This window comes from Sapajus apella, unplaced genomic scaffold (assembly GCF_009761245.1).
Source record: "Sapajus apella isolate SASKATOON/1434 unplaced genomic scaffold, GSC_monkey_1.0 scaffold81, whole genome shotgun sequence".
NCBI lineage: Eukaryota > Metazoa > Chordata > Mammalia > Primates > Cebidae > Sapajus > Sapajus apella.
In genome coordinates, this window is record NW_022437021.1 from 9,329,094 (window position 1) to 9,341,657 (window position 12,564).

Here is a 12,564-nt window from a genome sequence, read left to right on the forward strand (position 1 = left end):
GGCTGGGATTGGAGTCCTGGCTCTGTTCCCTTCTAGCTGTGTCCTCGGGCACAGTAACTAACCTCTCTAAGCCTGAGACATCTCTGAAGTAATGAGGGAAGAGGGAACAGAAACAGTATCATAGGATTATTTAAAGAATAAGCAAGATACTGCATGTAAAGTTATTAGCACATGCCTAGTACATAGGAAAAACTTGATATTGTTAGCTGCTGCTATTATTACGGTGATTACCATTACCAGGATTTTTTTTTTTTTTGGTTGCTAAATTGGTTACCTATTGCTTCATAACAACTGTCTTTAATCCAGGCTTAAAATAATTTCATGTATTGGAAGAGTAGATCCTCTGTTCTTTTGATCTGAGCACATGGCTGCATTTACCTGGAGGGCTGGCTTCATTAAAATGGTCCACGGTGGCCTCACTGACACACTGGCTGTTGGCTGGGCATCACAGTTCTCCATGTGACTTCTCACACTTGTATAATAGGCTAACCTGGCTTCCTTATATGAAAGGTTCAGGGCAGTGTACCCAGAGGGCAAAGACCAATGAGTGAAGTGTCCAGAAGATTAGACTCCACAACTCATTTTGTTGGTCACAGCAAGTCACAGGCTAGCCCACATTTGAGGAGAGTTAACAGACTGTGCCTCTTACGGGGTGAGCAGTAAAGAATCTGTGACCATATTCAATCTTCTAACGTATGTCCTTTGTCACAATTATTTACATTTCTCCCACCCACAAAAGAATGTTACCTCTGTCTCAGATCCTCAAAATTTTCATACATTGGTAGGATCTGGCTCAAAGATCAGCATCTGAAGATCTGCATGTGGTCCAATGCAGATGAGAGTCTTCACATTCAGCTCATCTTGACCCAGAGACCTATGGAAAAGACAAGTTATCATCAACACAAATTCTCAACATAGAGTGGTAGTACAGGGACAGGATAATCATAGCAGATACTCATTCAAAAAGGAGACTCCGGAAGTTCACAGCAGTCCTTGGCCATAGCTATTCTGACATGTAGTCAGGTACACTTTGCCAGTTACTCCAATACTCCATGGAAATGGGATGTTTCTTGATTAAGGCCCAATTCTGCTCCACAGGAGTGGGTTCCCTAGTCCATTGTTCTCTTCAGTTTCAGGGTCTTTTAGCTTCTCGCTGAGAGGGCTTTCCTTTTTCATAAGAAATGGTCTATGTCTGCAGCTCAGTGGCTTTCTTAACATGTTTCTGCCCACAGAAATTTGGGGCCTATTTCATTTTGCATTTTTAACAGTGTCTTTTAGACTAAGCTGAAGGTCTCTCTTAAATACTTTTATGAGTTTACTTAAAATCTGGCTGTAATTTATTCGTGCCCCAGAAGGTATGCCTGTAATTTTTTTTTGAGACAGCCCTCTCTCTTCTTTGGGCTGCAGGTGAACTTGCCATCAGAAAACTCTTGAGTCCCCAAAGGATTTTTTTTTTGTAACTGAAAGTGTCTACTAGGCTCTGCCTAAAATCTTTCATAGACTTTTGCTAAAAATCTTACACCCACACACTCTTATTTTTGTCCTAATTTCATTGGATAACAACTTCGTTTTCCAGCTGAGTACTGGGGCCTTCTATATTGTCTTTAAATTCTCCTTGTGACCAAGTAGCTCATTCTTCAGCTGATAATCCTCTTCCCAAACCTCATTGTACACAGCTAGGGGAATCCACTTGTGCTTTCAATAGTCTGTCTAGAGATGCTGGGAATCTCCTCAGCCAGAGGTACAGGTTCATTAAGTAAAATGTCTTTCTTCAAAGTCACTGTAGGAAACATCTTTGTCAGTTTGTCCAAGGTTACTTAATAAAGATGCTCCTTTTCTATCCTCTAATAGCAATTTCTTTACACTTCTTCCAATCTCCACTAACAATATTATCACCTTCCTTTCAACCACTACGTACCACTCAATCCCAATGCCAATGTCACATGTTTTAGGTTTTTGTTTCAGCAGTATCCCAACTTAATTACTAATTTCCATATCAGTTGTTTTAAGCCAAGAATTTAGTGGCTTAAAATATAAATTGTATTGCCCACAAATCTGTGGGTTGGTAGAGTGGTTTTTCTGTTGGTCTTGCCTAGTCTTACTTCAGCTCAGGGTCACCTGGGCTGGAATATTCAAGGTGGCCTTGCTCATGTGCCTGGCAGTTGGGGATGTCCCTGCCCTGCCCTTCCCTGCCCTCCCCTCCCCTCTCTCCTCCCCTCTTCCCTCCCTTCCCCTCCCCCTCCCCTCCCCTTCTTTCTCCCCTGCCCCCTCCCCTCCCCTTCCCTCTCTCTTCCCCTTCCCTCCCCACCCGTTTCCTCTCTCTTTCCCTCCCCTCCCCTCACCTCTCCCCTCCCCTCTCTCCTCCCTTCCCCTGTCTCCTCCCCTCCCTTTCTCTCTCCTCTCCCCTCCCCTTCCTTCTCTCTTCCCTTCCCCTCCCCTCCCCTCTCCTCTCCTCTTTCCTCCCTTATTTCCTCCCCTCCCTTTCTCTCTCCTCTCCCCTCACCTCCCCTTCCCTCTCCCCTTCCCTCTCCCCTTCCCTCCTCTCCCCTGTCCTTTCTTTCCCTGAGGCAGCTTGCTTTTCCTCCCTGAAGCCAGTCATCCTCCAGGAGGCTAGTCAAGCTTCCTTTCACTGCAGTTCCAGGGTAACATCTGAAGATGGCAAACAGACGAGCTGTGAGGTCCCTTGAGGCCTTGAGGCCTGGGTTCCAGAAATTGCAGAAATCAATTTCTTTACATTTTCTTTGTCAAAACAAGTTACAGGGCCTGCCCAGACTTGAGGAGGCAGAGAAGTTGGCTCCACCTCTGGTAGGAGAAGCTGCAAAGTGTTTGTGGCCGTATTAATCTACCATAGTTGCTATGAAAATTGTATATAATCTACACTAATTGACTCCACACTGCAAGGTAACTACTCTAATATTTTTACAGACAATCAACTATACCTTTGAGGATAAACCCTTTATTACTATATCCCCAAAGATGATACCAATCAGTTAGTTAATCACTCTAACTTATAAGCCAACTTTACTTTTAATGATGAAAAGTTGGATTTTATAAATTGTAGTCTTGTCTTTGAGGACCATAAGGATATACTGCTATTATATCTACTGTTATTTCTACCCAATTACCCATCTTGGAAGAATAATATTTTTCTTTTGTGGATCCTTTTACATTGATCAATCCTTCCATTGTGTGGCACCAGCTTACTGTAGTTAGCTACTTATTTTTATGCCTTCTTTCTCCTAGAAAGAATAAACCACCCTAAGGAGGCAGAATGAATAAAAAGACACATATTTGAATCTCTCCAACAGCCCAGTGCATTGCACATAGTAGAGGCTAAATAAACATTTACTAAATTGAATATGCTAGTCCAGCTCATGGATAAAATATATGTCTGCATTAAAATAAATTTTAATAGTAATGACCATATTACCTTTTGACTCAATACATAGCAACTATTTGTCAAAATAACTAAAATGCTATTAGGTATAAGATCTTGAAGAAAGATATAACAACAGATTTGGTATTTTGACTCTCTTAAAGAAAGCCAACACAGTTTCATACCTACATGCACACTCCTGGTCATGGTGTTATCATAGAAGAACAGGAAAATAACCAAAATGGTAATTTTTTTACAAAGATTCCAGAAGGTTTCATTTGACACTGTTTTACCAAAGTTCCCGAAGGGCTAGTAGATTACTATTCCCTTTGTGTAGGCCTGCCTTTCATCTCTGAACATCCCAAATTAGCCAAAGGTCTAAATTTCATCATAGTTGGTGTCTCTGAATCTCGGATATTTATTTGCCAATGTCCTGAGAGCTCTGAAAACAAAACAAAACAACTCTTTGTGTCAAAGCTCTACTTCGGCCAACTTCTCTTGATCAAAGGTGACAGTTGCTTACTTTTAAATTCGTGAACACATACTTTATTTCTTTTACATGTTGATCATTCACTCATATATCTGATTCCAGTTCCTTTGTGTTGACATGTTGACATATCATAAACCTATTATCGTCATCATCATAACACAGTCATTGTTAACAATTTATTCACTATTAGCATAATGAATATAATTACAGTAATAAATTATTTCTTATATGCCTTATTATATATGAACTGAACCCAACTTTCATATGAGTAAATATTCATGAGTGCTTCTTTGGGGCTTACATACTAAAAATCAAAGAATAGTCTTAAATGTTATCCAAGAGAGCTGTGTTCTAGCCTCTCTCTGTTTTCAGTGATTTTTCTCTTTTACATGTATAAAAACAATTGATTCATCTGGATTAATTTTAGTATAAGGACTAAAGTAGAAATACCACATTACTTTCTTTGGTGGCTACACAATTGTCTCAATACCATTAATTGTATAATTCACCTTTTCGCTACTAATAGATAGTACCATATTTATCATAATTAAATTCTTAAAGGGTTTATGTCTATTTCTGGACTCTCCATTTGGTTCTGTTTATCAAATTACCCATTCATGTGCTGGCTTCCCCTAGGTTTTACTATTTTAATTGCTGTAGCTTTTAATGTACTAGTATCTGTTAGAGGTACTAATGACTCCTCTCATGACACCTCTCATTAACTTCTTTTTCAGAATTTTCATGGCTATTTTTTAAAAACTGAGATATAAATTACATACCTAATAAAACTCACCCTTTAAAAATATACAATTCCAGGGTTGTTAGAATATTCACAAGGTTGTGCAACTATCACCACTATTGAATTCCAGAACATTTTCACCACCTCATAAAGAAACCAGTCACCCTGCATTCCACCCTCACTCTAGCCTTTGGCAACTATGAATCTACCTTCTGTCTCTATGAATTTGCCCATTCTTAAATATCTCATATAAATGGAATCATTCCATGTGTCATCTCTTGTGACTGGCTTCTTTCACAATGCTTTCAGAGTTCATCTATGTTGTGATGTGAATCAAAATGCATTCTATTTTATGGCCTAATAATATTCCACTGTAAGGATATACCACAGTTTGTCTATCTGTCAATTAATGAATATTTGGATTGTTTCCACTTTTTCGCTATTATGAATCTAGCCTCTTATTTTAAATTTATATGTTAACCACCTAGATGGAATAGGCTACTCTCTAATAACCATCCTAATGATGTGGTTTGTTTGTTTCAGAGTAGGAGTGATCTTAAGCTATTGGGTAAAAGGGCTAATGAGTGTCAGAAAGAGTAGCCATTATTAATGACATAACATCAATACTTTTATTGGCATTATCCAGGGTTTAAATGCCCATTTATAAATCCACCAAGCAAACATATGAGGCCACTAAACTAGATAGGCAGATGATTTGTAGATTTTAGCATGCATAAAAACCACCTAGGGCATTTGTTAAAGAGCAAAGTTACTTGTCCTACTCTAAAGATTATGCTTCGGATGGTTTTTGAACCATAATTTGAATCCTGATCCCGAGGTACATTTTCACCTAACTGCCTGCTTTCAGTTTATCAGAATTAGTTAAAATCAGGCTCTTCAAAAGGGACCCTATAGCAGTGCTCTGGAATAGGTTGTCCCTTCGCAACAACTTCCCTAAAAAGTTTCTAGTAATGTCTCTGGCATTCTCTAGCATTCTCTAACATTAACTTAGAGCTAGGGCTTCTCAGACAAGTATGAAAACACTGAAGAAGGATCAAGCCCTTGTTTTTCTTAAGTAAACACTGATACTACTGTAGGTTTCTAGGGAAATCATCTGTCCTCAGACTGAAGGGGTTAGCCACTTGTCTGGCCCCAAATGCGAGTCTCACTTTTTCATAAAGTGAGACTTTATGAAATGCTTTTACCATAATCACACAGAGATCTGGAGTATAACCTACTCTCTCACCATCTACAAACAGCATTCATCCAAGTGTTTAACTGTGCATGTAAATTGACAGTATGCCAATACTATAACCCTGATGCACCATATTTTTGTTCTTTTAGGCCAGAGAAGGCAGGACCACCATTGTGATAGCACACCGACTGTCTACGGTCCGAAATGCAGATGTCATTGCTGGGTTTGAGGATGGAGTCATTGTGGAGCAAGGAAATCACAGCGAACTGATGAAGAAGGAAGGGGTGTATCTCAAACTTGTCAACATGCAGGTACTTGCTTTCCAGGACTTTGCTCCTCAATATGGTACCCTTTAAATTATTAAAATGTGATCCAGTGAATGCTATACTGAGCAATAGGAAGCTTCAAGAAGATGCCTAAAAGTCTATATCTGAGACTTTAATTCAGAATCTGTAAAGTGGTGGCAGGTGTGAAAATAGGGGAAAGTGCCAAAAACATCATGGATGTATTCCTTAGGACAGCGATTCCTAATTGCCTGGGGAATATGGTCAAACTAAAAGGTCCTTTCTACCATAAAATTAGGGATGATCTGAGTTTTGGGAGTCAGAGGATGGGAGAAGTGTTTCACACTTGTCCAAGGAGTCCTGGCTCTGAGTTATATGGAATGCTAGAGACTTTACCAGAAACATTTTAGGGAAGTTGTTGACAAGTGACAGCCTTTTCCAGAGCACTGCTCTGCTATAGGGTTCTTTTTGATGAGCCACGATCTCTAATGGTTGGGGGAGGTCTTGTGTGATCTAAAAACGTTTCCCAAATAATCCTAATAATCCCATCAAGATCTAGGAAGTGAATAGTTTGTCTTGTAAAAGAAAAGAGCAGGCCAGGCATGGTGTCTCACACCTGCAATCCTAACACTTTGGGAGGCCAAGGTGGGCGGACCACCTGAGGACAGGAGTTCGAGATGAGCCTGGCCAACATGGTGAAACACCGTCTCTACTAAAAATACAAAAATTAGCTGGACTTAGTGGCATGTGCCTGTAGTCCCAGCTACCTGAGAGGCTGAGGCAGGAGAATCGCTTGAACCCGGGAGGTGGAGGTTGTAGTGAGACCATGCCATTGCACTTCACCCTGGGTGACAGAGCGAGACTCCATTTCAGATTGAAAAAAAAAAAAGAAAAAAAGAAAAGACCAGTCATTCACTCTAGTTCCTAAAACAGGTTGTATTGATAACTATTGGTTTTTATTATTATTAAGATATTTTATTATACTCAGTCACTTGAGCAGCATTGCTGATTAAATAAACTAATATTTTATTCTATGAACAGATTCTACTTGTGAAAGTACATACATTTACTTTGATACAACTGTAATTAGTATGTACACACATATTTTTGTTCTTTTTTCTTAGCATTTCAGATGTACATCATCCAGCTACCATTATTTTAATGGATGCTCAGCAGTCCATTTTAGTAATGTGTGAAATTAGTGATTTTTTAAATTACATATTTGGTCTGTTTCCAGTATTTCTCTATTCTAAATATTGCCACTGTGAGCACAAGTAGGTCAAAAAAGATTGTCAAAATTTTGACATTTTTCTGACAAGTAACTTAACTCTTCTGAGTCTTCATTTCTACATTTGGAATACCAAACCTACCATGAGAGTTTGCTATAAGTTAAAAAAAAAAATCTGAATATTTGTGTACTAAAAAAACCCCACTGAAATGTTTAAAATGGTGAATTTTATATGTTAATTCTATTTCAAAAATGCTGTTTTTTTTTTAAAAAGCCCCAGCACAAATTAGATGATGATAAATGGTAGTTACTAAAATTTGCAAATTCCCCAAAATGAAAATATCAAATGAAATGATGAAAAGTTTTATAACTCAGGCTTGCATTTGCCAGAGAGTGTTCTCTAGCAGGAAGGAATCAATCATAGTGTCTTTGCCAAATGCTACCATATGGCCTAGCCACCATAAAGGGTCTTAATCATTTCACTAGTTAGGAATACATATAATGTTACTTTAAATCCATTTTAGTTTTAATTTCATGAATGGTTACCAAGGCTCTGTGATCTTGCCCATAATGACATATTGAATCATCAAGTGAGATAACCACTTGGCTGTCCTATTGCCATAACCCCTGTAAGAATGACCTCTGCTTTCATTAGGACTTGGATTGGGAGATTGCCAAAGAGATACGGACAGCTCTGACCTTTCTATATCATATTCCCAACTTTACTGTCTTAGGAAAAGTTGTACATTTGAAGACTGAACAGGGAGTGGTCTGGTGTGATAGAAACTTGTCACCAATTAGGCAATAGCTTTCAGCAAGTCATTTAACCAAATTGGGTTTTGGTATCTTCACTTGCTAAATGAGCAGGGGATGAGGTAAGATGACCTCTGATGTTTCTACCAGCTCTGGAATTCTGTGTTTCTCAGTGCCTTTGAATGGCTCCACCTGGGTTCCCCCACATTTCCCACTTCTAATTTGAGATTTGCCCTCCTACTTACTTGGTGAGGTTGGAGAGATGAGGGAAAGACCCATTGCGAGTTTGAGGGTTCAGTAGATGCTCAAGTTAATGTACTACTCATTTCTCAAGCCTCAAAGACCAACCTGGTTTTCATTCAACCTTGTTTTGGTTTTGTTTCTAAGAAAAACTATCACTACTTTTCCGTTAGGTAGACTGTTGGCTCTTAAGTGTTTTTTTTTAAGTGTATCTTAATTTTTCCCTGATTATAAAGGTAATACATTCTTGCTTTTAAAAATTCAAGCATTTTTTTAAAATCCAAATTTGTATATTCTAGAAACTTGAAAGTCGTCATAAACCAAATCCCTACAAATAGCCACTGATAACCATTATATATTTATTTTTCATCTTTACCAGCTTAAAGAGTTAAACAGGATCTCCAAATTTAACTGTCTATGAGATTGAGCTTGTTTTCACATTTTTTATTGTCCATTTATATTTTTTTCCCTCTGTGAAAGTATTTGTTTTTGTATTAGGACAATTTTCTATTGTGTTATTCATAATATTCTCATTGATTTATGAGAATTCTTCACATAAAAAGGAAATACACTTTTCTCTTGTATGTATTGGAGAGATTTTTTTCCCCTGCTTTGTTCCTTTCAAATTCAGCTTGTTGTGTTTGGCTGCCATAAAGAAGCTTTAAAATTGCATGTAATTAGGTTGTCAATTTTTTCTTCCATGTCTTCAGGATTTGAGATTGTTCTTTGAAAGGATATTCACCCCTATTTCCTTTCAGCATTTATATTGTTCTATTTCTTACAATTAAGTCTTTGAGACAACTGGGTGGAAGAAATGAGGGGTATTAGTTTTAAATAGATACTTTTTAAAACCTGGTGGAAAAGTGGCTCTCTTGGCTTGAAGCTCAATGACCTTTAAGCTGAAGCACCCAATATCAACAAACTGAGTGCTTTAGGTGAGGCACAGAGAAAATACTATGAAAGAGACAGGTAATGTTCATTTGGTCATAGAAGGAAGCTAAAATCTGAATGGGCTTATTGGAAGAACTGTCTGTTGAGATGGACCTCTTGATAGCATGGATGAGATTACAAAATGAGGAAAAGTTCCAGGGAGGCATTCATGAGAGGTGGTCCGGTTTGACTTGCCATGAGTTAGATCTTTGGGGGTCCAGGTTTTGTCAGGTTGGGGGAAGCTGGGATGATTTTGAGCTGCCCTTTAGGAAAATAAATCTTGTAGCAGTGTGGGAACAAATGGCAGTGACAATGCAAGGGATAAGTTACAAAGTCTGTAGCCCAGGTTGGATTTTGTTGAGAGATGGTATAAAATCGGTTCAAATAAGGAAGCCCACCAAGCAGAACGTATCATTGCAATGTGGTTCAAGGCAATATATGAGCACATGGGCAGTGTTCTGTCAGATGTTGAATGAGCAACTAGAAGACTAAGAGATCATAATTGGCTATCGTAGGTACAATAAGGCATTAGCACTAGGATTGGGTTCAGGGCAGGACTTGAAGGGAGGAGCAAGAACAAGATACTACTACAAGGACTAATACCCTGAACACACCATTAAGATGTGTACTTGGACATGGAGGAAGCAAATAGGAAACCAGATCAAAGTCCAGTTCCAGCAAGGCTTGATGTTCCCTCACCCTTACTAGGCTGTGAGCTGGAAGTCCTTAAATCACCCCTCCCCATCCCCATTCCCATTATAAAGAAATCCATCTCAAAGCCAACAAAGAGGCTGAGCCTGCATGTTGGGTCACGTGGGTCGAGGTGTGCATCAGAGCAGGACTGTGACGAAGAATAATGACCAAACCCAGTCAGTTGAGGAAGACAGTTTTACCTCCCGGGGGTAGTGACCAGACACTTTGATGCCGCTTTACTTGTTTGTAGCTTTAAAAACAAGCCCTTGGTATTGTTTCCATGTACTCTTCTTCCCTTTCGTGGTGGCCATGACTTGTTCCCTGGTTTATTGCATACTGAGGAAATTCCTATATACTTTCTGGATTGTGAAAAATGTGTCTTTAAATTTTTAGAAAATATTCTTATACTGCAATTTTCTTACTGTTCAGATTGTATTTAACTTTTCTATGATTCTTTATAGTTTTCTAGTTATCCTTGATTGAGAAGCAGTTAGGAAATCTAAAAAGCTTGACACATGTAATATTCAAAATTGCTTTATGATTCTAAACTTGGCGGTTACATCCATTTGGACACACACACACACACACACACACACACACACACACACTTTAATGTCTTGTTATTCTTTCAGACATCAGGAAACCAGATCCAGTCAGAAGAATTTGAACTAAATGATGAAAAGGCTGACACTGGAATGGCCCCAAATGGCTGGAAATCTCGCCTATTTAGACATTCTACTCAGAAAAACCTTAAAAATTCACGAATATGTCAGAATAGCCTTGATGTGGAAATTGATGGACTTGTAAGTTGTTTTTCACTAAAATTAACTCTTTTACTTTGTAGTTTTGCTACAATTGTTGAAATTCTTAGCCTTGAAAATATTTTTCAGGCACAGATGACTGCTACTATGAGTCATACTCTTTGTAAAGAAAAAAAATTTCAAATTTTTTTTTTGACAATGAATTGAAATCAGTTCCAATTAAAAATGGAGTTTCAAGGGGAAAAAAAGAAACAAAAAAGTAGTCTTTGTGCTAAGATGCTTAATATTAAAATTAAATCTGACATTTATCTTTGAGATCCAGAGCTAGTAAGACTAGTCCAAAATGAGAGGCTCTGATATTTGCATACTCTACTGGGTAGGATTACATTTTATTATCTATATTAAGAAATCCAGAATAGCATCTGTTTAACCATATTAAGAGTTTTATTTCTGTTTCACATACAAAAATCTTAGAGGTGAAAAACCCAGGGCTAGAATGGTAGCTCCACAGTTCCCATAGATGCAAGCTCCCTTAATCTTTATCTTCACTATGCTGTCATCAGGTTCCCATCCTCAGGGTCATTTTATGATCTAAGGTGGCTCCTGAAGCCCTACTGTCACATATGTGTCCAAGCAGCAGGAAGAAACAAAGAGGTTTTCCAGAAGTCCCACACAATGCTATTACTTACAAGGCATTGGTCATAATTTAATCACATGGCCATACCTAACTACAAGTGAGTAAGGAAAAATGAATTTTTTTTTCTGTATGCATTGACTCTAAATTAAATTGGAATTCTCTTACTTCAGAAAAAGGAGAATGGTGAGAAATAGCAAAACTGGAGTTAGGAGATTATTAATTCCAGTTAACAAATAATTTTATTTATTTATTTATTTTTAATTTTTTTTTTTTTGAGACTGGGTCTTGCTCTGTTGCCCAGACTGAAGTACAGTGGTGCAATCGCGGCTCACTGCAACTTCCACTTCCTGGGCTCAAGTGATTGTCCCACTTCAGCCTCCTGAGTAGCTGGGACTACAGGTGTGTGCCACCACACCCAGCTAATTTTTGTGCTTTTTGTAGAGATGAGGTTTCACCTTGTTTCCCAGGCTGGAACAAATAATTTTATTATAGAAAGGGAATCCATTCCAAAAAAAGATTTCCTTATTTCAAGATATGGTTTTGATATACTTTGGTGTTATTTGTTGATGATGGCTGAGTTTATTTTTACTCTGGTGTTGGCTCGAAAAAACGAATCCTACCAAAAATTCATTACATCTGTTTTTATCTGCACATGCTATTACTTACTGCAGAAATTAGAAGGACTCTCTTAGAAGTCTTAATCTTGGTATATTTCTAGAAAGGAGAATAACAATTGTACCAATTCGGAGCTTCGTTATTATAAGTAAGATAAGCAGTTTCCCCTCTTTTGCCTATGGAAATATCCACCTTTCATTTTCTCATTTGAGAGTTATTTTGCTATCTCTTTAAACTCCAGTATTTTACAGGAGCACATCTCTTGAAGAAACCCACAGAGAAGAGGGGGAGGCAGGAAATGCTGCAATTAACAAGATTGTCTCAAGTACCATCATAGGGAGTAAACAGCATGCCAAAGGAGAGGGAGAAATTGTCTGATTAGAGGCACCTGGGTAGACCTGTTTGCCTGTGCTGAAGAGCAGCAACCCAAGAAAAAGATTTGTTGATTATGCTGGAGATAGGGAATTAAAGATAATGTTAACTAGGGAGGAAAAAAAAACATGAAATACAGAAAAAGTGGGTAATTTGAAAGAAGAAGGCTAAGTAGAACCTACTTTTACATTCTTTTGTTTTATAGAGATATGAATATAACCTTTCTCAGTGACCTCAGGCCTTTGGGATTC

At 38.3% G+C, this 12,564-nt stretch overlaps 1 protein-coding gene across 5 annotated transcripts in view; it reads left to right on the forward strand.

The window, feature by feature from the left end:
- ABCB4 (ATP binding cassette subfamily B member 4) overlaps positions 1–12,564 on the forward strand; it is a 67,160-nt gene that overhangs the window by 30,679 nt on the left and 23,917 nt on the right. For all 5 annotated transcript variants that reach the window (XM_032253030.1, XM_032253031.1, XM_032253033.1 and 2 more), the window contains 2 exons: positions 5,950–6,111; positions 10,561–10,731. In XM_032253030.1, the coding sequence (XP_032108921.1) occupies positions 5,950–6,111; positions 10,561–10,731 (333 nt within the window). The remainder of the gene's footprint in view (positions 1–5,949; positions 6,112–10,560; positions 10,732–12,564) is intronic.